This window comes from Fulvia fulva, chromosome 1 (genome assembly GCF_020509005.1).
Source record: "Fulvia fulva chromosome 1, complete sequence".
Taxonomy (NCBI): domain Eukaryota; kingdom Fungi; phylum Ascomycota; class Dothideomycetes; order Mycosphaerellales; family Mycosphaerellaceae; genus Fulvia; species Fulvia fulva.
In genome coordinates this window covers 9,825,144-9,851,014 of record NC_063012.1, presented here as the reverse complement: position 1 = coordinate 9,851,014, position 25,871 = coordinate 9,825,144, and the positions used below count along the sequence as shown (strand labels likewise).

The 25,871-nt window shown below is 49.2% G+C and overlaps 8 protein-coding genes across 8 annotated transcripts; 3 read left to right on the top strand and 5 right to left on the bottom strand.

The window, feature by feature from the left end:
- Positions 1-323: 323 nt before the first annotated feature.
- On the bottom strand, positions 324-767 carry CLAFUR5_01970 (uncharacterized protein; the record flags this gene model as incomplete). Its single annotated transcript, XM_047901118.1, has 1 exon — positions 324-767. One exon carries the CDS (start codon positions 765-767, stop codon positions 324-326), a length of 444 nt encoding a protein of 147 aa, XP_047755542.1.
- Positions 768-1,899: 1,132 nt separating this feature from the next.
- CLAFUR5_01969 (uncharacterized protein) lies at positions 1,900-2,598 on the bottom strand (the record flags this gene model as incomplete). Its single annotated transcript, XM_047901117.1, has 3 exons — positions 1,900-2,039; positions 2,125-2,450; positions 2,516-2,598. 3 exons carry the CDS (start codon positions 2,596-2,598, stop codon positions 1,900-1,902), a joined length of 549 nt encoding a protein of 182 aa, XP_047756750.1.
- Positions 2,599-3,873: 1,275 nt separating this feature from the next.
- CLAFUR5_20135 (Protein/nucleic acid deglycase) lies at positions 3,874-4,755 on the top strand (the record flags this gene model as incomplete). Its single annotated transcript, XM_059462972.1, has 1 exon — positions 3,874-4,755. The coding sequence occupies one exon, from the start codon at positions 3,874-3,876 to the stop codon at positions 4,753-4,755; it is 882 nt and encodes a 293-aa protein (XP_059318876.1).
- A 224-nt stretch (positions 4,756-4,979) lies between these two features.
- CLAFUR5_01968 (Spherulin-1A) lies at positions 4,980-5,913 on the top strand (the record flags this gene model as incomplete). Its single annotated transcript, XM_047901116.1, has 2 exons — positions 4,980-5,350; positions 5,418-5,913. The coding sequence occupies 2 exons, from the start codon at positions 4,980-4,982 to the stop codon at positions 5,911-5,913; spliced, it is 867 nt and encodes a 288-aa protein (XP_047756749.1).
- A 272-nt stretch (positions 5,914-6,185) lies between these two features.
- On the bottom strand, positions 6,186-6,770 carry CLAFUR5_01967 (uncharacterized protein; the record flags this gene model as incomplete). The annotated part of the gene is made up of 1 exon (XM_047901115.1): positions 6,186-6,770. One exon carries the CDS (start codon positions 6,768-6,770, stop codon positions 6,186-6,188), a length of 585 nt encoding a protein of 194 aa, XP_047756742.1.
- A 231-nt stretch (positions 6,771-7,001) lies between these two features.
- On the bottom strand, positions 7,002-8,684 carry CLAFUR5_01966 (Heterokaryon incompatibility protein 6, OR allele; the record flags this gene model as incomplete). The annotated part of the gene is made up of 1 exon (XM_047901114.1): positions 7,002-8,684. One exon carries the CDS (start codon positions 8,682-8,684, stop codon positions 7,002-7,004), a length of 1,683 nt encoding a protein of 560 aa, XP_047756741.1.
- A 317-nt stretch (positions 8,685-9,001) lies between these two features.
- CLAFUR5_01965 (uncharacterized protein) lies at positions 9,002-10,945 on the bottom strand (the record flags this gene model as incomplete). Its single annotated transcript, XM_047901113.1, has 1 exon — positions 9,002-10,945. One exon carries the CDS (start codon positions 10,943-10,945, stop codon positions 9,002-9,004), a length of 1,944 nt encoding a protein of 647 aa, XP_047756744.1.
- A 203-nt stretch (positions 10,946-11,148) lies between these two features.
- On the top strand, positions 11,149-13,097 carry CLAFUR5_01964 (ATP-dependent RNA helicase dbp8; the record flags this gene model as incomplete). Its single annotated transcript, XM_047901112.1, has 4 exons — positions 11,149-11,929; positions 12,057-12,435; positions 12,581-12,930; positions 13,042-13,097. The coding sequence occupies 4 exons, from the start codon at positions 11,149-11,151 to the stop codon at positions 13,095-13,097; spliced, it is 1,566 nt and encodes a 521-aa protein (XP_047756743.1).
- Positions 13,098-25,871: the final 12,774 nt, after the last annotated feature.

Below are 25,871 nucleotides of genomic sequence, written 5' to 3'. Positions count from 1 at the left end.
GTGCCCCTTGGCCCTGACCAACAGGAAGGTCAGAGACGGTTCATATGTCGCGTACAGAAGCTAGAATCATGCTGTCTGCCGTGCATAAGGACAAGGTATATAATCCACCAACTTCTCACCTCTCTCGACAACCAGCATTGTCTCAACGGCGTAATTGCAAGCTGTACCAAGTCTCTGCATGTGACAATAAATCAAGATGTCCACTTCCACTGCCCAGGGCGACAAAGTGACCTGAGCTGGTGAGGTGCGATCGAAAAACGTACACCCCAACCCCCTCCCACAGCCCCATCCACCACCTCCACACTCATCTCCACACCTTCAAATCAATAAACATACCCATCCCCCTTTCCCATCCTCTCCCTCTGCCAAGCCTTCTCCTCCTTCCTCCGTCGCCACCAACCCTGGCACTCCTCTCCCTCCTTCACCCCCTCACACTCGCTCCTCGCCTTCCGTTTCTGAATAAACGAGCTCACAGCCGCCTCCATCTGACTATGCGGCTTGACCTTGCCGCATCCATCGGTCTCGAAGAATTCCTCGTCGTCGGAGAGGTCTGAGTCGTCGTCGAAGGAGGTGCTAAGTTTCGGGTCCGGGGGCGGTTGCAATTGTGATTTGGGGACTATTTTGCCGTTTTGGATGTTGAGCCATGAACTGAAGGCGTCTTTCTGGGAGGTGTTGGAGGAGGGTTTGGAGAGGGAGCTTGAGGGGCTGGTTGATGGTCTTCCACTTGCGCACGTCGACGACTTCTTTGGGGCGGTTGGGGACGACATTGTGGTGGGTGTAGCCTGGCGAGTATTGTTGATGGTGTTGCAGCGCATCTAGGATGCTGTGTCGTAGTCTGCGGTAGTTTGATGCCTTCGGAGTTGGTGATGCCAAGCCTTGGGATGCAAGTCGCTCAGCGAGATGTCTTTGGTGTAATATGACGATTGCGCTGCAACGTTCGATCGACGATGCGCAGGTTGTTATACTTCATCATCTTCGCGATGTCTTTCTTCATATATCATCTCTTGTTGTCCCTCGCTTTCCAGATGTGATCGTGAGATGGTTCGCATTGAAGTGCAAACGTTTCTCCGCAGGATTCACTTGGCCGTTAGAGCACCGCACAGTTCTTGGTACTGCAAAGATGGCCTCGTCGTCATGAGGGCTTCGAGAAGATGTCCTGTAAAGGTCCTCTTCTGCGGGGTGGTGCAGGCTGTGCACTTGTTACTACTCTCGCTATGTCAGCAGGATCATGATGACTCAGAGTGATTGTTTGTGAAGTCTCGATGCACTTGGTGCCGCCGCGTCATGTCCTCAGGCTGTGTTGCTTCTACTGACGTTCAAGTGTAGCGCACGGGCATACCCGCCCGTGCTGTATCCGATATGTCCATGCGCGACGTTGTCAGCAGGTATTGAAGAAGACCACCAAGACGCCATGCACCTGCGAAGTGATCCTGGCGCTGACGTCTTTCCAGTCCCTCGACACATGTAGCAGTGGATACCTTGATGTCTTGCTGCTGCCTCGATCCAAGAGACCATTGCGCCACACACAGACTCGAAACAGCATGATGTAATGGTCCCAGAGGCGTGTATCTTGGAGGTAGCACTTTCCCACGCCAGCCTAAGCCTGTCGTTGGTGTGCTTTGACCGAAACGCTTGCTATTGCTGGGCTGCAGACCCACCGTAAGGTTGCGAACGATAGTGTGTCTGCGGTTCATTCGAGGTCAACTCGGCCGAAGCTAACCACACGCGAGTCAAGATAGTATGGCCTTCGGTACGGCGGGAGGAGCGTCGTGGACTCGTGGGCATTGGCATCGGGTACCTGCTGTTCAAGCTTCATCTGCAAAAGTTGCGATATGCTAGGGCGATCTGGGAAAGGTGTTTCGATATCTACTAGTAGTCTGCGTGCGCAAGCTCTTTCTCCTAGATACCCCAGCTGCCCTCTTTCGTGATGCTTCCCTCGATCTGAGCTGCCTGTTCCCGCAAAGCATCGGCCTGAAATTTCTTGAACGCGTTCTGTATCCGCTGTCCGCTTTCCCGGTCTTGTGCGATCTGCTGTCGCGCTGTGAAGAGGCCTGGTCAGCTCTGTCTCTCTCACCCATCTACTACTGCCATCCATGCCCTCATTGAGCTCCCGGTTCGACTTACCTCTTAGTCCTCCAGTCAACAACCCCGTCTCTCCCCCAAAGAAGACCCCACCAGCTCCAAGCAGCGTATACGTCGCAAAGTCTCCCAACCGACTCGGCTTCACCACAGCCGTCAAGTCCGGCAGTGTCTCTTCCCGTCCATCTGCAAATCGCACAGCCTGTGGCTTCTCGGCGGCGCGGAAAGTTGTGAACATGCGTCTTCGGGCTGATCGGAGGCGGAAGGCTAGGAGGGATGCGAGAGTCAGGCCTATGAGGGAGCCGACGCCGGTGTGGAGGGAGACGGTGCTGGCTGCGGACTTGAGGGCGTCGCGGTCGGATTGGGTCAGGCTGGAAGGAGGGGGAGGGTCAGCGTTTGCAATGGTTGGAGAGGGGTCGTCGTGAAGCTAACGTACTCATGCTGCATATGCTTCTCTGCTAGGGCATCGAGATCAGGTCCCAAGCCTTTACGGAACACGGCGAGAGAGTCGGAGGACATGGTTGCTATGGACTGTCGTGTGGTCTGGTCAATGGGTGGTTGTCTGCCAGCACAGGTGTCTGGGGTGGTTCTCAGATCGTTCAAGTGGACGTGAAAGAGAAGTGTCGAAGTGAATGTTTGCCAACCAGCAAGCTCCCTACAGTACCTCTCTGCCGTGCTGCACTGCCACGGCTACATGCACGTACATGGCAAGCTTGTGCCTCACCTACCCGAGCTCTTCATCTTCACACACGCGCTTGCACGTCACCCGAGGCGTTCACAAGCTTCAATGTTGCGGGGCTCGACGGCGCTCCCACCTTCCGGTCCCTTCCGCGTGTGGAGAAGATTGAGCAGGAAAGACCGGACATCACGCGACAGTAGCGTGACAGCAATATCAACACTCCAATGTTTGTCAACAACGATGCAACACCTCCTCCATCTCCTCCATCTCCCCCATCTCTATGATAATGATATAACGCTCTGCGCACTTCGGGCACATGCCTGTAAGCCTGTCCCCTGTGAAGGTCCTGGACCCCGCGCAAGAGCATACAGGACCACGGCCGGTCGCTGTTAGCAGCCATGTCAGCTTGTACTTCAAGTCTACTTCTGGCTTCAAAGGCCACTCTCGATGCAAGTGATCCATCTCCTGCAGCGCCACAAGACCAAGACTCTTCGGTTGTCAGCCCGAAGTATCACATCAACATCTTTCCGCAAGAAATGTGGCTCGGCAAAGACTACCAGTAGAGAGCTTTCTGCTGACTGTCCATACGTCTGGGAGCCTGTGGGAGACGAAGGTAGAGATACGAGTAGAGCTCGCGGGCAACTTGTGCTATCATCCGTCTATCTGGTGTTTTGCTGATGTGATAGCAGTCTCATTCTCGACTCTAGGGTAGCAATCACTTGCGCAGCGCACGGTCTCCTTGCACGAGCCAAGGTCTAGCGAAGGTGCAAAGGTCATATACTACGGGCAACTCTCGTGTGATCGCATGTCATGCTGTCGGCATACACTATCGACTCAGCTCTTGTATGCGCCAGTCGTAGTTTTGGTCGTCGTGTCCGTACGGTGTTCTGGAGATAATTCGGCTTTTCGAAGACTGAGGAAAAGATCTGCACTGTGCCTTTCTTCAGGAAACAGCTACAGCTTTCAAAGTTTGTTCGTTGGTGGGGGTCCCGGGTGTGCAAGCTCTTTCATGTGAGACCGAATCCAAGTTATAAACAAGGCACGGGAGAAGCATATGCTCTTCCATGCTTCCCAGTCACATACCACCCCAATATCAGCAGAACACAATAACGAAAATGTCTGCTATAGAGGACCGCAAGCCAGCGCCGGACGCTGCCGAAGACGACGCCTACTTCCCATCACCGTTCTCACTCACCCAATACGTCGCACCAAAGACCGACTTCGACGGCGCGAATTACCCAAATGCATACCAAGGCAAGAAATGGAAGATTCTCCTGATCGCCTGTCAAGAGCGATACCTGAAAATGGCCGATGGCAAATTCTTTTCCACTGGCAACCACCCGGTCGAGATGCTGCTTCCTATGATTCACCTCGACGCCGCCGGCTTCGATATCGACATCGCCACCATCTCAGGTAACTCCGTGAAGTTCGAGATGTGGGCCTTCCCAAAGGAAGATGAAGCTGTCAAGGCCATCTACGAGAAGTACAGGCCCAAGATCCGCAACCCGCTCAACCTCCAGGAGGTGTGGGGCAAAGGCTTCAGCAAGGAGACTCCTTACGTTGGCGTTTTCGTCCCAGGTGGTCATGGGGCTTTGAACGACATTCCTAAGTCTTTGACCGTTGGCAACATCCTTCGCTGGGCAGACGCTAACAAGCGCTACCTGATCACCCTGTGCCATGGACCGGTCTGCTTGCTGGCGGCAAATGTCGGCAAGCCGGAGGGTGAAAAGTTCATCTACGATGGTTACGAGATCGATGTCTTCCCAGACTCGCTCGACACCGGCGCCAACATCGACATTGGGTACATCCCGGGCAAGATGGAGTGGCTGGTGGGTGAGCAACTTCGAAAGTTGGGTGTCAAGCCTCTGAACAAGGACATCACAGGTGCAGTGCATCGGGACCGATACATTCTGACGGGAGACTCACCACTGGCCTCGAACAACTTGGGCAAGTTGGCGGCGAACACGTTGCTTGAGGAGGTTGCAGCTTTAGGTTGAGGCTTTGTTGATCCGCTGGGCGATCGTACTGTGTGGCGGGCGCAGAGGAGATGGTGACATGCTGGCACAGACAGACCGTGTCATGCAACGAAACGTGGTGCAACGAGCTTGTATAACAAGGAGTAGAAGGGCGCTTCGCTGGCAGCTTTCGCGCTTCGCCTGCTACATCCAACGCCAAGACTTTTGACCTCACCTCGCTCGCCAATCAAAGACACGATTAGAAGATGGCTCCCACTCTATCCAAAAACCTTCTCGCAAGCCTTTGCGCTGCATCCAGCGTAGCCGCAGTTCCACAGGGATCTTCACCAAGCAGCACTTTCATTGTGCCAAACATCACCGCGCCAGCAACCGCAACACCTCCAGCTTCCTCAGCCGCCGCTGCAGCATCAGTTTCACGTGTTGCTCTGGCCCAAGAAGTCAAGGCAGAAATCTCGAACGTCCGCGCTTTCAATGCTCTCCTCACAGTCGATGGCGCCGGCCAGCAGCTCCTGGAGGGCGATGCTCTGCGGAAACGTGTTGTCTTCGACTTTGGTGCTCGTGCCGCTGTAGCTGGGACGGGAGGGCGTAATGTTCAGGCTGATGGGGCTACTTTCCCGTAAGTATATCCCATTTCACACTCGTCCGACTCGCGAAAGGAAGCAGAATTTGACATTAATTTCTAGCATCCTCGTCAACGAAAACCTCGCCGTAGCCACCTTCTTCCTCAACCCCTGCGGCTTGAATAGCCCTCACACGCACCCGCGCGGCTCCGAATTCGTCACCGTAGTCCAAGGCAGCGTGCAAACCGGCTTCATGCTCGAGAACGGCTTCCTCGCCAGCAGCGCTCAAGGCCGCCAAACCACCCGAGTCTCCGCCACCTTAGGCCCATTCCAGGGAACCGTCTTCCCCATCGGATCCATCCATTACCAGTTCAACGATAACTGCGAGCCCGCCAGCTTTATTAGTTCGTTCAATAGCGCGGACCCAGGGACGAGCCAGATTGCGCAGAATTTCCTCTTTCACGATGAGAATATTGTGAATATCACGTTGGGGGAGGTTCAGAGTATTGATGGGACGAATATTGAGGAGTTTAGGAGTAGTATTCTGGCGAATTTGGTTTTGGCTGTGGATGAGTGTTTGGCGAGGTGTAATGGTAATGGTGGTGGGGATGATTATTAGATGCTGTGGCAAATCATGTTGTGCCAGGCGGAATGCCATGGCGGATCATGGGTTGTATACGAGTCCACAGTAATGGGAGACCTGTGCGATATGGGACTTGGCTCCGTAATGTCTAGCAAACTGGTGGTTAATGTGCGGAGAAAGAGCATATGTTCGTTCGACCCGCCGGCAGGCGTTGCACAGCGTCTTGAAGCGTCCAGGCCATCTCTTGCCTCGCTCCGGCCTGAAGAGGACGAAGACTTCGCCAGTGCTGTGATCTTACAGATCATGCTTCAATATAGGTGGAAGTCCTCTAACGGCATCACGGGCTCCTTGGAAGTGATTGTATCCCAGTCTACATCGTCCACGGCTTGTGCTTCCATGATGTGCTCAACATAACATTCTCCGACCAAAAGCCAGCCTTGATCGGGCGGAGGTCGATGACGGAGAACAAAAGGCACTTCGAACCCAAGGAAGACAGCGACGATGTCATACTGCTGCGCCGCGTATGGTGTCAACGCTGCGTGCCCATCGCTCAGAACCACTTTTTTGCGATGGCGCCGATGATCTTTGGATCGTGGCAATGGGTCGGCGTGATCAGGGGCGCTCAGAGCCATAATGATATGTGTACGCTTACCGCGTAACGTGAGAGTTCCAGGCACGTCAGATGTACAGATAGTCTGACGATGGTGATGCACAAAGCCAGCGTGCCACTCCTTGGACTGAGACGACCCGTTCAGAAGATGCCGGCGTTCGGGTGGGTTGCGCCAGTCGATGACCCATGTGGGTATTTCCAGATCATTCTGCTCGCTCGTGCCGATGGCGGCAGATAGTGCCTCGCTTGTTCCATGCTGGGCGAGATACTGACTGATGTTCATGTAAGTGTCTCGTGTTGACTGACGGTAGTCAGCCTGCAGCAATGATGGGACTTGCTCTCCAAACAATGACAGGATGGCGAAAAGCTTGTCTCTTGGATCTCGACACTGTAGCTCATGTGTATTGTACAACGTATCGTACAGTTGCCAGAACCTCAGGTGCCTTATTGATCGTGACAATCCCTCCATTCGTTCCCGATCGCTTACCCAAAAGTCATGGTACAATGTTGAATTTCACTGTTCTGCCACAATCTTGAACAACTTCGGAAGTCCGAGGGAAGGTAGATAATCGGATAGGACAACGTTGCCCGGGTTACTAAGCATGTCACTAGCGAGCCTTGGGTCGATTGCGATGATCAATCTCAGGTCCGCGAATGGGAAAGAGTCCCTGCCCGCTTGAACAACAACGCGCGGTGACAAAAGCACCTCTTGGAGTATCCACGTCCTGGAGAACCACGGACGATTGAACAGTGTTCCAAACGCCGCACCAAGTGCCGACATCGCGACAAAAACCATGCGCCACTGATCACACGTTGTGTTGATACGATGCAAAGCTGCTTTTTCAGCCGACTCGTATGATGTCAAGCCCCCGAAAGGAACTTCTAGCCGATCCTTCCACACGCCGGAAAGATGCAACACACATGATGTGAGCCTGGCGACGCGGACGTGGTTCTGTCCTCCGTCGAGGGCTGCGCTGGACAACAGTGCCACCGCCGTATCTCGGGAATGTGTTGGTGCTGTAGGTGTAGGTCTACGCTCACTATAGGATACTACCGTGGTTCTCGTGCCGACTTCACTATGCTCGATTGCCGAACGATAGTCGGGAAGAGCACTGGTCTCGATCTCCACAGCAGCGCCACCATCCACTGCTGTATATTTTGGAGCTGCAAACACCAAGCCCTTGTCTGGTAGGACCAGGCAGGTCCTGATATGCCGTAACATGAGTGCTTCTTCATCGAGCGCCCACAGGCAATCTTTTAGCGCCTTCGTTGCATTCTCAACCTTGAGTGCGGCAATGCGCATAGATCGGTCGTCATAGCGCACACTGCGACCCCAAAAGGTATAAGCAGTAGTGTAGATGGCATTGGTCTCAATGACAAGAAACCGCAAACAATGCTCTACCTTTCGTGCAAGTTGGACCAAGGGTCCACGATATTGGAGCCTTGCAAGTTGCCAATAAAGAGTTCGCCGGGCAAGGATTCCTCGGGCAATCAAGCGATAATCCTCTCCAAGAAATAAAGAGCATCCGACGTGAGCCTGGATGTCGTCATCCGTCCTGAGAAGGCTGAGGTACTCTCGAGATCGAGCGCCGTGATCCTGAACCTGGTGGAGAACATGTCGCATAAGTGGTCCAAACACGCCCGTCCCGTTGCCGAATTCTGCGCAAGCTCTTTGGACGTGAGTAAAGTCGTCGTCGCTAGGGCCAACGTACGCGATGGTTCGTAAGGCGCCTTGGAAGATGCGAGCCATGATGGCGACCTGCTGTCCACGCTCGTTGAGATCATCTTGGTTGATACACATAGCGTCGATCCAAAGCACCCGCGGCGCCCTCTCACAAAGGTTCTGCAACACATCATAGCAATTCTGTGTGATGTTCAAACGTCTGCCAGAGTAGCGGTGGGACACAAAAGCTGTTCGAGATGGGATGCCCCAGGTATACGAAACCGCCTCGTACAATGGCGCATTCCCTAAATTGACCGCGTCGAGCTCAAAACAGAGCTCGCCGTTGTCATCTTTGGACAGCCATAGCAATCGAATATGCTCTTGGTCTGGAAGAGGCTGGTATTTGTACAAGGACTTGCGGCTGATCCGATCGACACCCTTAGAGGCGATTGCTTTGCTGAGTCGAATTTTCGCCTCGCGGAATGGCAGAGAAAGCACCTCAGCTGCCAATATGCCAGCGACTTCTTGTGCCATATCGTGTCTTCACGACAGCGCGTGCTGTGTAGAAGCGCTGTCGGTGACACAAGATCAAAAGCCCGCCTCCGCCTGGCTCGCCGCGCTCGCTTCAGCGGTCGCGCGTATCAGCTGCATGGATTGATGCTACACCGCAGCTTGGCACTGGCAGACGCACGCCAGCAGTAGCGAAGTTAGCGATGCCGGCTGCTGTGACTAAAAGGCCGACCTAGACACATAATGCCTGATGATGCCAGGCTGGTGGCGGTCGTCGATATGTGGGGAAACTGTAAGCGATTGTCGAATGTGTAACCATCGTCTCGTGCTGCTACGTCAATCTATGCCTCAGCCCCCTTCGCCTTCTTCCCCTTCCTCTTCCTCTTCCTCGCCCCCTCTGTAATATTACCATTCCCCTCCCCAACCCCACCCTCAACCTCAACAGCATTAGCACCACTAAGCCCACCCGCGCCTCCCAAAATCGTCTCAAATCCACCCGTAGGCTCATCCGCCTTCCCAAACGTCTCCTTCCTCCACTGCTTCAGCCTCGCCTTCTTGCTCAGCTTCTTCTTGTCCTTCTTCTTTCGGTCCCCATCTCTGAACGCATGGAGTTTCTTAATACCAGCCCACTGGTTCAGCTGACTGTCGTCCGCGAACAAGATGTCGCGAGCTGTGAGACCGAAGTTTGTTGGTGAAGTTTCGCGGTATCGGAAGCCTGCCGCGGGAGCGCCGGAGGTGAGGGTAGGGTCTTGGACGGTGAGGTTGGAGTCGACGAGGTCTTCGATTTTCTTCTTTTCGATGCGGGCGGCGCGTTTGGCGTCTGATTTTTCCTTTTCGCGGTCTGTTTTGATTTTCTTCTTTTTGCTTGATGTGGCTTCTTCGTCGTCCGAGTCTTCGGCTGCGGCAGGCAAGGGCGCGCCACCTTCCGCATCGTCATCCTCGAGATCGGAAAGAGCGACTGCTGGTTTGGCGGTCTTGTCGAAGTCGGGGACGAGATCGTCAATGTCGATATCATCGTCCCACTTCGGCTTCTTTGGCTTGCGTTTCGTGCTTTCGCCGCCTTCGTCCGCTGAGCTTGCGGCATCATCTTCATTGTAGTAATCATCTCCAAACCGCTTCTTCAACACTTCATCCCACTTGCTGTCGTCAAAGTCTCCATCAATGACATCTCGCCACTCGTCGAGATCAAGCGCTTTCCCTCGCAGTCCTGCAGCCTCCTTGATCCGCTTCACCTTCTCCTCTGCTTCCTCGATCTTCAACTTCCTGAGTCTGGCCTTATCTTCATCTCTTTCCCGCTTCTCTGCCTCACGTATCTCACGTTCTCGTTCTCTTGCTCGAGCGCGCGCATTCTTCTCTTCTCGTCGCACGCCGTACTTGCCCACGTCACGAGCAAAGGATTGTAGCTTCTCGTTGGCAGTCTTTGGATCCTCAAATCGCATGTTATAGGCAGTCTCAAACTCGTCAGCACGATTGTCGTCCTCGCTGTCGTCTGACTCGAGAGGGTCGAATCGTGCACCATCTCCTGGTAGCCAAGCTCGTGCAAGCATGAAGTTGGAGAGATATGTCTCGGGGTCCTTGTCTGCGGTCTTGATGTCCTCGTCTGTGATCTTCTTCTTCTTTTGCTTCTTCTCCTTGGGTAGGCCTGGCATGTCATCATGTATCGCCGTCTTCTTGGCCACCATAAAGTCATCGCCCTCGTCGTCGCCTTCAGCATCTGCTGCGTTGTGCATTTCACCAATGACTTGTCGCTGGAGCTGATCTTGCTCTTCCTGGAATGTTGGCACATGCTCTTGTTCATCCTCGCCGCCAGTATGTCCGCTTAACAGTCGTTCTCGCTGGTAATCGTGCAGCGACATGGGCTTGTCCTTCTTCGCGGCGCCGGCTGTCGCAGTTTGTGGGTCGAACTCGCTGTAGAACTTCACGTTGGCATCATAAACTCGTGGATCCTTCTTCTTGATCGCGTCCAGTGTCGCAAAGATCTCCTGGTCAACATGCTCGGTCGCTAGTGCTGCATCGTCGTCCTCGCTCTCGTCATCTTCGCTATCTTCCTCGCTGTCCTCCTCCTCATCACGGCCCTTTCGCTTGCCCAGACCTGTGATTCCATACTTCTCCTCTAATCTATGCTTCTCCTCGCGCTTCTTGTTGTGCTCGAAGCGCTTCGCATAGTCCTCGTTGATCTTGAAGTTGCTCTCGAGCTTGACGCCACTATCGCTGTCGCTGTCGCTGTCGCTGTCAAAATCGAGCTTTGTGCGCTTCGCAGCAGGCTCTCCAGCAGTGCGGGCCATGTTGATATGTAGAGAGGAGTGTTGCGAGCACAGAAGATGAAGAAGTACCGATGATCTGGTCTGGGTGGAAATTCTTTGTCGGGGCTGAGTCCGCTGCAGGGCAAATCGGACGAGGGAGTGGCGCTTCGAGATTTCTCGACTTCAACATCAACATGGTCCTGAGACACTTCACACTTCACATCACCTCAGCCCACTGGTTCAAGATGGAGAGGCCTGCGAAGCGTAGAAGATTATCTCAAGATGCGCTTTCCAGCTCGGCATCAGAAGCAGAAGAGCAAACGGCGCCGCCACGAGAAGCTCTCCCTTCGACTTCACCCGCCATCTCACGCATAAAGAAGCGTGCTGTGCAGCCCGCTCCTCAATCTGACTTACCACCGACCACCACGGATCTGGAGAGCCTGCCCACCTCAATCCAAGACGTGATTGATCAAGACGACACCGCGACTTTCACCTCTCTAGGTACCGACAAATGGCTCGTCTCCGCCCTCTCTCACATGTCCATAAAATACCCAACTCGCATTCAAAAAGCCACAGTACCCCAAATCTTAGCCGGTCGCGACTGCATCGGCGGCTCTCGCACCGGATCAGGAAAGACCATCGCATTCGGACTCCCCATTCTCCAGACCTGGGCGCGGCAACCTTCTGGCATATTCGCACTCATCCTCACACCCACCCGCGAGCTGGCTCTCCAGATATATGAGCAGTTCCAAGCCATTGGAGGCAGTCAGGGCATCAAATGTGTGCTGGTCACGGGTGGAGCGGACATGAGGCAACAGGCTATTGCGCTCAGTAATCGGCCGCACGTTGTTATTGCGACGCCGGGGAGGTTGGCGGATCATGTTACTAATTCTGGGGAGGACACGATCAAAGGCTTGAAGAAAGTGAAATTTGTGGTGCTGGATGAGGCGGATCGATTGCTTGCTAGTGGCACGAAAGGGAGCATGATTGATGATGTGGAGACGTGCTTGGATTATCTACCGCCGGGTAAGTCATCAGTGCCTCAGACGATTGAGTCTTTTTGGGAGCAAGCTATGCACGACACGCTCTCTCGACCCTCTGCCCTCTTTCTAAGCCACTGATGTGGCTTCGAGACTAGGCTAACCCCTCGCAGGCTCAGAACGACAAACATGCCTCTTCACCGCCACCGTGACACCCGAGGTCCGTGCGCTCAAAGAACTGCCCCGTGCCAAAGAACAACAGCCAGTCTTCATATGCGAGGTGGACATCGACAGTCTAGCAATACCGGACACGCTAACGCAGACGTATCAGCTGGTAAATGTGCTTCACAAGGAGAAGTACCTGCATATACTGCTCTCCACGCCAGCGAATGTGGGGAAAACGGCGATAATTTTCTGCAATCGTACGGAAACGGCGAATTTGCTGGAGTATATGCTCAGATTGCTTGAGCATCGTGTTACGGCGCTGCATTCAGGGTTGCAGCATACAGATCGAGTCAACAATTTGGCGCGGTTTCGAGCCAAGGCGGCAAGGTACGTGGTGGCATCAACCAGAGCGTGGCTGAGAGCATATTGCGCAGCTCGAGAGGCCCTGTGCACGACGCGCTGCTCTCTACCGGCGTAACATCTGCTATGGCACTGGCGCTCGTTTGCGACACTCAACTAACCGCATTCACAGAATACTAGTCGCAACAGACGTAGCGTCGCGTGGTCTTGACATCCCCGACGTGGGACTGGTCATCAACTACGACCTACCCCGAAAACCCGACGACTACATCCACCGTGTCGGTCGTACCGCTCGCGCGGGACGTAAGGGTACTTCCATATCGCTCGTGGGGCAGAGAGATGTGGAGCTGGTCAAAGCCATAGAAGAGCGTGTTGGGCGTGAAATGGTTGCTTATGCCGAAGAGAAGATCAATGTCGAGAGTCGCGTGATCAAGGAAGCGCTGAATGTGGTTGGTGATAAGAAGAGAGAGGCTATGCTGGCGATCGAGGAGGGGAGAGATGTGAAAGGAAATCGGAGAAGAGGTATGTTACCGTATGTACGAAGCACGCGCGCCATGCTTCGAGCATGTCACGACAGGCTGACGTGCCAATGCGCCGTTCTACTTTACAAGCTAACTATCTATCTGAGCGTAGGTTTCGGAGGCATGGATCGAAAATCCGGCAGCAAAAAGCGCATGGCTGCAAAATGAGCAACGAAGTTGCACGCTTTCATATCAAGCTACCACCACCAGTTCTCTTCGTCCCAGACTGCAGTCCACTCGCCAGGGGACCGCATAGCAGCAAGACTGTGCGCCTTTCTACACCAACAAACACCGCTCCGTCCTTGATCGAGGCTCGGTGTAGCTTCGGCAAACTGTGATCCATTTCGCAGCCCGAGCACGGTCCATGCAATAAGCAAAACTACTCGACTATCAGGTTGCCTAACATCTCCAGGGGTCATTTCGGATTCTCAGCATCTCGGAAGCGTGTCGAAAAGTACGCCGTTTTGTCAGCCAGCGCATCCTTGTCGTGAGAGGATATACCCGCGCGCTACCGAAATGCTGAGAATCCGAAATGACACCTGGAGATGTTACCTGCCGTGTCTTCTCATCCCTTTGTTGATATTTAGTGGACAAAACTCAGCTTCTGAGTTCGGCCTCACTACACCTCTTCGAGGTGTAAGTTCAAGCTCATTCGAGTCCGTGCAATGCCCTTGTCACTATCAGCGCTGCGAAATGGGCCCTGCTCAAGCCCTGTCGACGCTGAAACTTTGGACAGGGTACCTCAAGACTTTAGCACCGAGAGAAGGTGCAAAGGGATACACCCAGGGTTTTGCCTTGCGAGAATGCGAGTTATGCGATAATCGATATTCGCGCGCATTATCGCTGCGATAATGGGTCCTCGCACGCAATATCTCTCCGAGATAGACCCGTTGCGGTGAGTGACCTATATAATAGCGTCTTTAATAGCAAGATAGACTATAACTAGTATCGTTCTTCCCTCCTCCGGTCACTGCCCGACTCGACGATATCGAAGGCTTCGTATACCCAACGGAGCTCGAGACCAGCCAAGAAGTAACGGTGGCGGAGGTACTAACAGTGCTAAAAGCGGCGCCACCAGACAAGGCCCTAGGACCAGACAAGATCCCCAACCGATTCCTCAAGTACTGCCGCCAGACGCTCGCCCCGTACCTCGCGGGGCTGTTCACGGCATGCCTCTAGCAGTTATACGTACCGACCCCCTTCCGGTGCTCGAGCACAGTCGTCCTCCGTAAGGAGGGTAAGGCCAGATACGACGTTAGGAAGGCCTACCGCCCGATAGCCCTACTTAGCACGATCGGTAAGGCGCTAGAGCGCATCGTGGCCGATCGTATCTCTAAGCTAGCCGAGGAGCACTAGCTCCTCCCAGCCGAGTAGATAGGAGCCCGACTAGGGCGGTCTACGACGACCGCCCTAGAACTCGTTACGGAACAGGTTTATATAATCTAGGTAACACGCCGACAACAGGTCGCTACCCTACTATCCCTCGATATCTCGGGGGCGTTCGACAAAGTTTCCTACGCCCGACTACTCTATAGCCTCCGGGCGAAAGGTCTACCTAGCTAGCTCGTCGCGTTCGTCAAGTCCTTCCTTAGTAACCGGTCTACGTAGCTCGTCCTAGGGGAGTGGCGTGAACCTTAAATACGGCCTATAGAAACGGGGATCCCGTAGGGCTTATCGCTCTCTCCGATCCTCTTCCTTTTCTTCGCCTCTACGCTCCTCCCGCTACTTAGGGGAAGCGCCGGCGGTACTAACTCCTATATAGGCTTTGTCGACGATACGAACATCCTAATATATAGCGACTTAACCGAGACTAACTACCGCTAACTCGAAGCGGCGCTCGAGGTATATAACGAATAGGTAGCGCGATACGGGGTAGTCTTCGTACCTAAGAAGTACTAGATAATCTACCTTACGAGGACCCCGAAGAAGCACAACCTCTAAGCTACGATCGAGGCCGGGACCGGCGTAAGCTAGATTACTCTATAGCTATCTATCCGGGTCCTAGGATTCTAAGTAGATACGTAACTCCGGTAATACGCCTACCTAAAGTAGCTCCGGTAGCGGGGAGACTAGAACAAAGCCTTAGTTATACGCCTCGCGGCCTCTATATAGGGCGTAGCCTTCGTAAAGGTACGCTAGCTATATAGCTCTATCGTTCGACCGGCGATCACCTTTAGGGCACTAGTCTAGTATCTATCCTACGCGACTGGCTAGATAAAGTAGATTCAAAACGTATAGAACGAATGTTTACGTAGGGCGACCGGGGTATACCGTACTATACCGACGTAGGTCCTAGAAGCGGACACGTAGATCGCGCTACTAGACCTCTACCTCTAATAGCTCGCTATAGGCTATACGCTCTAGACGGCAAATAGTAAGGTAGGGAGCGATATCCGCGCGGCGTACTAGGCGATTACGACACGCCTTCGATCTATAGCGCCTAAAAAGAAGATAGGATTATAGGCCTAGCGGTAGCTAGATACGTAATAAACCCCGATAGTAAAGTTCCGAGTATAGGCCCTAGCTAGTAGTATACTAGTAATAGGAGCGGGATAGGGACGCGAAGAACGGAAGGCTATAGCGAACGCGGTCCGTAGATATATATAGAGAATCTAGAACGAGCGCTAGGAGAAAGGCGAACAGTACCCGAACGGGCAACTACTACGGCGACGAGTATACCGATAAGAAGACGAGGTAGCGGCGAAGATAGGACCTATTAGCCGAGATAGGGTAATACTCTTCCGAGCCCTTACCCGCCTATAGGTAATAGTCGCGATACTACTCCGCTCAGAATATATTAGGTTTAAGGACTATCTATATCGCCGAAAGGTACCGGGAGTAGATAGTAGCCTATACGAATATAGTCGTGTCTAGACGCCGAAACACGTCGTACTATTCTACCTACGCTTTATAGAAGCCCGGTAGGTAATACGCCTCGAGACTAGAGCTATAGACTTCTAATATATAATAGGTATAGCGCGTAGGATACGAGTAGCGGTACAAATAGTAATACGGACCGGCCTACTATAGTAGTTCTAGATAGCGGGTAAGATAGTAGTAAGAATAGGGGAGATAGCCTAGGAGGAAGAGCTCTAGGAAGCCTTCGAAGGCGCCCTACCTATAGACGTAGTAGAACTCCGGCGGTACCGACGACTACGTAGGCGGGTAGACCGTAGCCTATAGCGACCCTAAGTATAGGAGGAATAGCGATAGGAGCACTAATAGAGTAAAGGAGCCCGGAAGGGTCGACTCGTCGTCTACTCGACGGCTATCTCCGCTCGACGGTCGACCTGTCTCCTACTTAATAGGCGACCCGCCTCTACTAATAGTCGACCTGTCGTCTACTCGATAGTCGGCTAGCTACTAATACTCGTTCCTAGGTACTAGGCAGATTAGTACTCCGGGGCGGCTAACTACCTAGTACTTACCGCTTCTAGTACGACAGATTGACCGATAAGCAATAGAGAGAACTTACTAATACCTAAAGAGGGGTTTTTTCCCGTACGATCGGTTTCCCCTCTCTCTTCCTTAATAGCCCCCGGCCTCGTAGACCTTTTAGGAGCTAGATAGATATTATAAATGTATTTATTTATTCATTTATATTCTTAGTAACTTATAGATATATTATATTATATACTAAGGTAAATAAAACGACTTCTAGAGCCTTTAAGACTCCGGCTAAGCTACGGTACTACTTTATATATTAATATTACTCTATATAATACCTATCTTAGTTATATATTCTTCTATATTGTCTTTAGCATCCTTATATTACTACTACTTAAGTAATATACGTTATATATCTTATTTAGAGTTCTCTTTACCGAGATCCTTAAGCTCTATAGCCCTCTTCTTTCTCTTCCGTAGATTACCCGACTTCTAAAGGATACGGCTATTAAAGTAGATATATATTAGCTTACTTACCCGGTCTATAGAAAGGCGGTTATAGAGCTATATATAGATTAGCTTTAATATACTTAATAAGCACTTAGAAGTAACCGTATTAGCTATAGTTATTACTAGCCGTAATATATAACGAGATAACGCCTTTATAGTATAATCTTAATTACTCTAGAACGTATATATATTGTCCGTAGGAAACTGCAGCAGCCCACACCAGAGAAAAGAAACAGTCACTGTACTAGAAGCCATTCTGGACAAAGGAATGCTCAGAGAAGGTCAAGGCAGCCAGGCAGGCCAGGAGAGCCCTTACCCAGAGTCACTCCCAGGAAGCATGGGACAGATACAACCAGGCAACCAGAGACAAGAAGGCCCAGATCAAGAGGGACAAGATGCTGGAGTGGAGGTCAACAGTTGGATCCATTACCCAGAATCCTGAGAAGATGTGGAAACTAGCAAAGTGGGCAAGACAACCCACACAGGACAGAAACATGCTGCCCTAGTTTCTAAACATTGAAGACCAGGAAGGAGTAATCCAACACACTCTCCTAGGAAAGGCACAGGCATTGGGGAAACATTTCTTTGGCACACAGGTAGAAGCTGACCTGCAGGATCTGGAGGGCAGTGTGTATCCAACACCACTAGAGCAATCCTGCACAGTGGGAGAGGGAGAGATCAAGAGCATCATTAAGAGACTCTCAGGAAACAAGGCCCTAGGACCAGATGGGACTCCAAACTTGTTCATCAAGACATGCAAGGACCAGATCTCCCCTGCACTGTCAAACATCTTTTCACAGTGTATAGCCCAAGGACACTGCCCTAAACACTTTAAGGAGTCACTGACTGTAGTCTTGAGAAAACCACAGAAAGAGGACTACACAAAGCTAGAGGCATACAGACCTATTGCCTTGCTCAACACACTAGGCAAACTCCTAGAAAAGATTATAGCAGAAAGGCTGACAAACCTAGCTGAAGAACATGAAATCCTTCCTGAAGAACAGATAGGAGGCAGGAAACAAAGATCAACACTAACAGCTATGGAACTTATCACAGAGCAGATCAAGACCCTGTAGCACTTTGGGAACAACAAAGCAGCCACACTCCTCTCACTGGACATATCAGGAGCCTTTGATAATGTCTCACACTAGAGGCTAATCCACATCCTGAAACAGAAGGCTATCCCTAACTGGACAGTCCAGTTCATCTAGTCCTTCCTTAGAGGCAGAACCACAAGACTAAGACTGGGCAGATACAAATCTGATAGCATGCCTACAGAGACAGGAATCCCACAGGGATCAACAATGTCTCTAATCCTGTTTCTCCTCTTTATGGCAGACCTGCTAGCAAAGCTAAACTCCAGAAACATATCAGCCTCAGGGTTTGTGGATGACACAAACATCCTAGCCTGGTCAGACAGTATAGAAGAGAACTACAGAATCTTGTAGAAGAAACACAAGGAATGTGAGGAATGGGCCAGGAAACATAGAGCCAGATTTGCCCTAGAGAAGTATCAACTCATCCACTTCAGTAGAGCCAGAAACAGACACAATATGCAAGCCCCAATCACCATTCAGGGACACACAACAGAACCCTCAAGTGAATTAAGGGTGCTAGGAATATGGCTGGATCCAAAGCTCAGCTGGGGACCACAGGTTAAGAAAGCATAGGCAAGAGCAGACAACAATAGGCAATCAATTGACAGGCTTACAGCCTCTATATAGGGAGCCACATTTGCGAAAGCAAAGGTTATGTACAAGGCCATTATGAAGCCAGCTATGCTATATGGAGCCCAGATCTGGTCAGCCCAAGACAAGATCCCAAAGAGAATTGCAGATCCTATTAGCAGAGCCCAAGCCTCCTGTCTGAAAAAGGTGCTTGGAGCATACAAGTCAACTCTAACAAGGGTGGTCGAAATGGAGTCTAGCTCCCCACTAGCTAAGCTCTACCTTCAAGGGTTGAGATACCAGTATGCAGGAAAGACGTCTGCATACCCAGCCTAGCTAGTAATCCAGAAGGCAGTCAACAAAATCAGGAGCTAGTGCACAAGAAGGCACAGACAAGCAAGACCCAATCCAGCCCCACAGAAGCAGCAGGACCTGCAGAAGTTCAAAGAACTAACAGAACAGCTGCACCTAGCCTAGCAGGAACAGGACAGAAGGGCTCAAGGGAGAGGATCAGCAGCCAGCTAAGGGAAGAAGCAACAGTCTCTAGCTGAAAGGATGGCAGGACTCCTCTGGAAGACTGAATGGACAAGAACCCCACAGAGGCCAGGAACCCCAAAGGCACTCCAACAGTTTGGTAGCCACAACTACCTACTGTACTCAGACCTGACCAGGTCAGAAGCAAGCATAGCAATACAAATCCGCTCTGAACACATCGGAGTCAGGGCATACCTGCATCAGAGAAAAGTCCCAGGTATCGAAGACAAGAGTTGCCTATGCGGCTACCTGTCCCAGAATGTCGAACATAGACTTCTGGTTTGCAAAGAATGGAGTACAGGGAGAGGTGAATAGAGGGCAAGGGCAAGGAACAGAAACTTCTAAGCCATGATCAGCAATAAGGGAGACCTCTAGAGAATTACAAGGTGGATCATCCACTAAGGATTTTTGGAGCAGTTCTCTCTTACTAGGGAAACAGAGAGATGGATTGAGGAGAGAAAGAAGGAGGAGGAGAGCAGGAAGAGGGGGACAACTCCAGGGTTGCAGACAAGGTAGTCAGAGGCTAACCACTATGACACTAGTGCACCCTAATGGAAGGAAAACTGAGAACTCATGGCAAGGAAGCTATTAGAGAAGGAGAGGAGGTTTTTACCTAGGAACAGGTTTCCTACCTTATGTAGCAACATATATAGACATAAACCCGTATAGGCCGGAGGGCACTATAACGGGTAAATGAATCATCTATCTATCTATATAATTATCTTACCTACCGGTAAACATTAGAGGTCCTAAGTTTAATCTAGGGGTAGCCTTAGTCCTATCGTATACTTAAACATATATTGTCGTCCGTTTAACTTATTAAATTGTCCGATAATTACTCTATACTAAGTTATTTCGCTCCGGCGAATAGTAAGAGAGCTCGCTCTGCCCCTATAGAGTATAAGATACTAGTTAGTAGCGTAATACACTAGGCTGTCTACGACAGAGCTTGTACTATATAAGGTATAATAGGGTCTAATAGGTAATACCGGAGTAACGGTATCGGAAAGTTAAAAAGGTACCTTTAAGGTACCTTACTTTCTATACTTTGAAAGGTTATTACCTTAGGGTAGTGACTCCTTTTTGTTTTGGGCAAGTGTGTACTATATATAAGGTACGAAAGTAGCGGATAATATAGTAATAAGGTAGTAGTATTATTACTAGTAGTAAGTTAGAGGCGTTTTTCGCGTTTTAATTAGACGCGCTACTTTTATCGCGCGCGCGTACGCTACTACTAGTAATAGGGGTGTTTCTCGCCCTTACGCTATTAGCTAACAGGAGTCCGAGAAACACCTATTAATAATAGTACTAGGGCCGTACCGGTAAATAGTAGATACTTTACCCTAGCTTCGTTATCTTCTATAGTATTAGTAGTATTAACGAGCTAAGAGCCCCCTTTAGACCCTGAAATTTGCGCGTCGAATCTTGTTAACCTTTAACGGTTGATTACGTAGTAGGGATATATAGGGGTACTACTAAGATATATATAGTTAGGAGGCGACCTTAGTAGAAAGCTAGGATTTATAAAGAATCTCTCTATAAGGTAAAATACGGGAATCTAAGAATTTAAGATTTATTATCTTTTAGGATCTTAGTATATATTTCACGGCCCGCGGACCGACAAATATATATACCTACCCGTAAGCTATCCTTAGGTCACTAGGCGCGCCCTTACTTACTAGGGTAGTAAGTCGTCTATATTTCAGTAGTTAATAAGGGGGGTTTTCAGTATATACCCGGTAGCATTATTAGTACATCTTAGTAAAATCAAGGTCAAGGTCGACTCGAAGTCGAAATCTTAAGGTATTAAGGCACCTAAGGTCAAGGTTCTTAGTATTAAGCAAAGCAAGTATAACGTTACTAGTAAGGTTACGGTTATAAATAAGGTTATAAGTTTTAGTTATATCTTTATCGAGGTTCGAGTCGTTTACTAGTATAAGAGCTAGCTAAGAGTTACTAGAAAGTCTAACGAAGGTATATAGGCCTTATAGGGAGGCTATAATCCTAGAAGGGATAGAAGACTCGGATAGCGACGAAGATAATACCCCGGAGGCTTTAGGCTCTAATAAGGGTAAGGAAAGAGTACGACGAAATGACTAAGAAGAGGATGACTTAAATAATGGCACTATAACGTTAGGAATGCCCTATAGTCCGGATACGATAGTAGCCTTGTTTAGCCGTCTTACTATTACTATAGAAAATGTAGGACCTCGCTTCCCTACTCTAGGGAGTCCGGGAAACCCCCTCTTTAATAGTAGGAACGCTACTAAATTCTAGGAGAGGTTCAATAATCTTATAGACTAGTATCTACTAAGGCCATTAATTAAGAAAGACAACTTAGGGTCGTTTCGAGCGCAACTACGAGACCACTATCTGACGTTTAGTAATAAGGTTAGAGGGATAGTAAGTGAGGCGGAGTACCTTTATAAGGTCCTTCTTAGCTAAATTTTCGAGATTCGATGCCTATTCGATATTAGGAAGTCGAGAATATCTTAAAGAGATAGTCCGGGTCGAGAAAGGGAAAAGCCCTAAGGAACAGGATATAAAGGAGTTTATCCGTCTCTTCGTAGCCTCTAGTGACCTAATTGATCCCGAAGATCTCGATAATAGCTCCCGTAGCCGTCTTCTACTTTAGGGGCTCCTAGAGTCAGTTACTAAGGCAGTTTATAAGAAATGTAGGCTCTATCCGAAGTAGCCTAACAAGTTTCGGCGCTTTTAAAAGATACTAGACGAGGCTACAAGTATCGCTAATAGTAAAGAAGGATAGAAGGCTATATATACGGACTTTCTACTTACTTTACCGTAGCTTTATTAGTTAGTTATAAAGTAGATACCGCGCTTGATCCCTAAGATTAATATACTTAACAAACTAGCTGTTTCTGCTACTATCGACGATGACCTTATTTAGAAAATAGTAGAAATAAGTATTCGGGCTTACTAACGAGGTCGCTCGGCGGAGGTTAGAGCCTTTAACCCTAGTGAAAATCAAAGGTCTATATAACTAGAAAACCCCGATCGCGTGCCTAAACTATAGGTTTACTTAATGTAGCGCCCGTAGTTATAGAACCGCGAGTAGTCTAAAGCGCTTAATAGGTACTGTTATAACTATAGTAGTACGGAACATTAGGCCAATAGGTGCCCCGCGATACTATTCCTTATCTTATAAGGGTATGTCTTTTTAGCGACGAATAACTAGTAGTACCTAGGAAAGAAGACCGATCTAAATCGCCTAAGTTCAACTTCCGACGGGACTATAGCAAACCTAAGCTCCTTTATATACCTCCGTAGCTTAAGGAATACTATAGCCCGATTCTATTTAATAAGGACATGAAAATCCCTACGCTTCGGAAACAATAGATAGGTCGAGATTATACTAGTGTCTTAAGCGTAAAGCTTCCTAACTACTCTAAACCTCTACCTAATAACCGACACCTTATAGAATACGGCCCTTAAGATGTTAGATCTAGGTAGTAAGTCACGGCCCCTAGTAGTTACTAGATCTAGTTTAAGGAAGAAGAAGAACCGGCTCTATAAGGATATAGGATTATAAACCACGACGAGTTTGAGGTTAAGGCCTACCTAATCTAGAGTAACAAATCTCGAGTTAAAGCTCTAGTAGGAATTAGAAAGAACCCGAATCCTCGAACTAGGTCTAGTATATAGGTATTAAGGGTACGAGCCGAGGGCGCTAAAGCTATATAACAAGAACTCGAAGAGGAGATCCGGTAGGAAGAACTCGGTTAGTAGGAGGTAGAGATGATTAGAGACGCCGGTTCTAGGGCTAGTAGAAGCTAGTTAACGGTAGCGTTAGGGGAGACTCTTAGAAGGACACCTAAGCCTCGAGCTAAGTTAAGGCCTACGCCCTCGGAATAGCCGGTAGGGCCTATTAATACCCTATTTATATAGCGTAAACGGTTATAGAATGTAAAGACGATAAGGATTGACAACTACGTCCGACAGTACGGTATAGGAGATAGGCCCGTTACTAAGGAGGAGGGAGTGACCTATTAGATTGATTAAATCCTTTAGACCACGTTTCTAAACGTTAATACCCGGGACTAGTTTCGGTATAGTCGCTAGTTTAAAACTGCCTTATTTAGGAGAGTAGTAAATACCCCTGATCTATAGTCTAAGCTTACTACCGTCCGTAAGTTAGCTAGCTAAGAAGGGACTGAAGTCCGTACGAGTCATGTCGCTACCTATAAAGACGAGGAAGAAGGGGCTAATAAAGAAGTCTTTCGGGATGATTATTAAGCTCGCTTTATAGGTGTGTTCTTAACAATGTTATATAGTAAGGATACTGTCCCTACCGCCGAGTTATACGAAAACATTGAAAAAATCGGTCTCTCTAGTATACTAGACGATTTTGTAATAGTACCTAGCCCTTAGGTAGTTACCGAGCTTAGGACTAGTAAAGGTTAGACTCGAGCCCTACTTAACGAGGGATCTAAAGTTAATATTATCAGCCCGAGGATAGTATATAAGTTTGGCTTACCTATCGTACCTAGCGCCTACTTGTCCTTTCGAGGAGCAGGTAGAAGAGCGAAGTTTAAGGGGATAATTTCAAAGCTTAATACTTAGGTATTTAGTGTGTACTACTAGATCGACATATTTGTCTCCGCTGATCTAGATTCGCCTACGATCCTTAGCCGCCCTTAGTATAGGAAGGTACGACTAATAGGCCGTAACTACGACGATAGATTATAGGAGGGAACAATCGCTAGTAGGAAAGGTAAAAGTGTAATATTTACGGCTATTATAGGTACTAACAAGTACAAAACTCTTTAAGAACTTCTATAGTCCTCGAAAAATACGAACGCGGGTTGATTTACGGTAGTTAACCCGCTATAAGCATCAGAAGTCCGGTTTTAAAACAAGTCCGCTTTTCGAGTCTAGTCGGGGAGACCTTAGTAAATATATTAGGAGCGGAGTGTTCTGATAATACGGCGCGTCGACATCGATAAGAAGGCATAACAAAGCTAAAACCTAAGCCTATAGACACGACTGTCTTCGACTACTTTAAGAATCACCGCGGCCCCGTATTATAATAAAGAGAAAATGTCCTCGACCTTAGCCCGTATTCGAAGAAATTGCTACGACTACTAGGGAACCGCTAATACTTAAGCGCTAAGGTGACTACTAACGCTCTAGGAGAGTAGGTCATTATAAATGTATACTCCGTATAGGGCGACTAGTGTACGGAGATCCTAAAACAGGGCCAGATTAATAGGTAGGCTTAGAAATAAGACGTAGGGTTATATAGACCCGGTATTAGGATACCGTATATATTTACTATATATAAGCGTAAAGCTAATAAGAAAAGACCTATTAACGCGAGCGTTTACGAGAGGCCTTAGTCGAAAGTAGATAGTGATATAGATTAGAAGCGGAAGGCCCTTTACTAGGAATCTCTAATACTAGTAGGGTAAGGCCCGTTCGATAGGAGGTATCTTATCAAAAAGTTCTCTAGTATCGAGCGCGGCTCGAGGATTATACCTAAAAGGCTCGCTAGTATTAAGGTTAGTATCGCTCTCTCGGCTAAGGAAAGACAAATGTTTAAAGAAATACTCTTTAACCGAGAAGGTGTCCTAGTGTAGGATTTCAGCTATATACGGTAGATTAGACATAATGTTATGCCTCCTTAGAAGATCATAACGATTACGTACAAACCGTAGTAGGCGCGGAACATTCGGTTATACCTAAGCTTACGAGCGATTATAGAATAGATAATTCGCGCTCAAATTAAGGACAGAATTCTTAAGTATAGTCAAGGTGCTTATACGAATGCTTAGTTCTTAGTAGCAAAGAAGGTCGAGCTAAACAGTAAAGCTATACTATATAGGTTGATCAACTCCGCTATACTCTTAAACGAGGTGACGATAAGGGATACGAATATTCCCCTAGATACGGACGGGTTCTCGGAAGACTTTACTAGGTATAGAGTGGCCTCTTTAGTAGACTTGTTTTCGGGGTACGACTAGATTACGCTTAACGAAAGTAGCCGAGACTTCACGGCCTTCATAACGCCTCTTAGGCTTATACGGTATATAACGTTACTATAGGGTACGACGAACTCAGTTACTTAGTTCGTACGGGCAGTAACTAAGGCGTTAATAGACTATATTTCTTACCGAGCAAAACTATTTTTTAACGATATTGGCGTAAAAGGTCCTACTAAGGACTATAGTAACGCTAAGGTAGAGCCTAGCCTTCGACGGTAGGTCGTAGAACATATTATGTCCCTTAATCTTATTCTTACGGACCTAGAGAGGGCCGGAGCGGTAGTCGTAGAGGAGAAGTCGTAGTGGCTTTATAAGACCCTAAAGATCGTAGGCTATATTACTAGCCCGAGCGGCCGCTATCTAGATCCTAAGGTAGTAGCTAAGATCTTAAACTAGCTAACCCTAAAGTACGTAAAGGACGTTCGAGTTTATATTAGGATCTATATTTACTTCCGGATTCAGGTCCCCTAGTTCGTAATCGTCGCTCGGCTAATATATAAGCTTTTAAGGAAGGACGTCGAGTTTGTCTAGACTAAGAATAAGCAGTTCTTAAAAGAGAACCTAGTAAGATTCTTAGTAATAGCACTAGCGTTAGTGACTATCTCCTACGCCCTAGGAGCTAGTAGGATCTTCGTTTCTATTAATACGAGTAGTATTAGGTAGGGTTGTATAATATCGTAGGAATTACTAGATAATACTCGACGAAGACACCCGGTAAGGTATAAGAGCGGTACCTAGAACGTAAACGAGGCTAAGTACGATATAGGAAAGCGGGAGTACCTCGGAGTGCTAAAGGGCCTTAAGAAGGTGTAGCGCTACCTCGTAGGAGTAGACTTCATCCT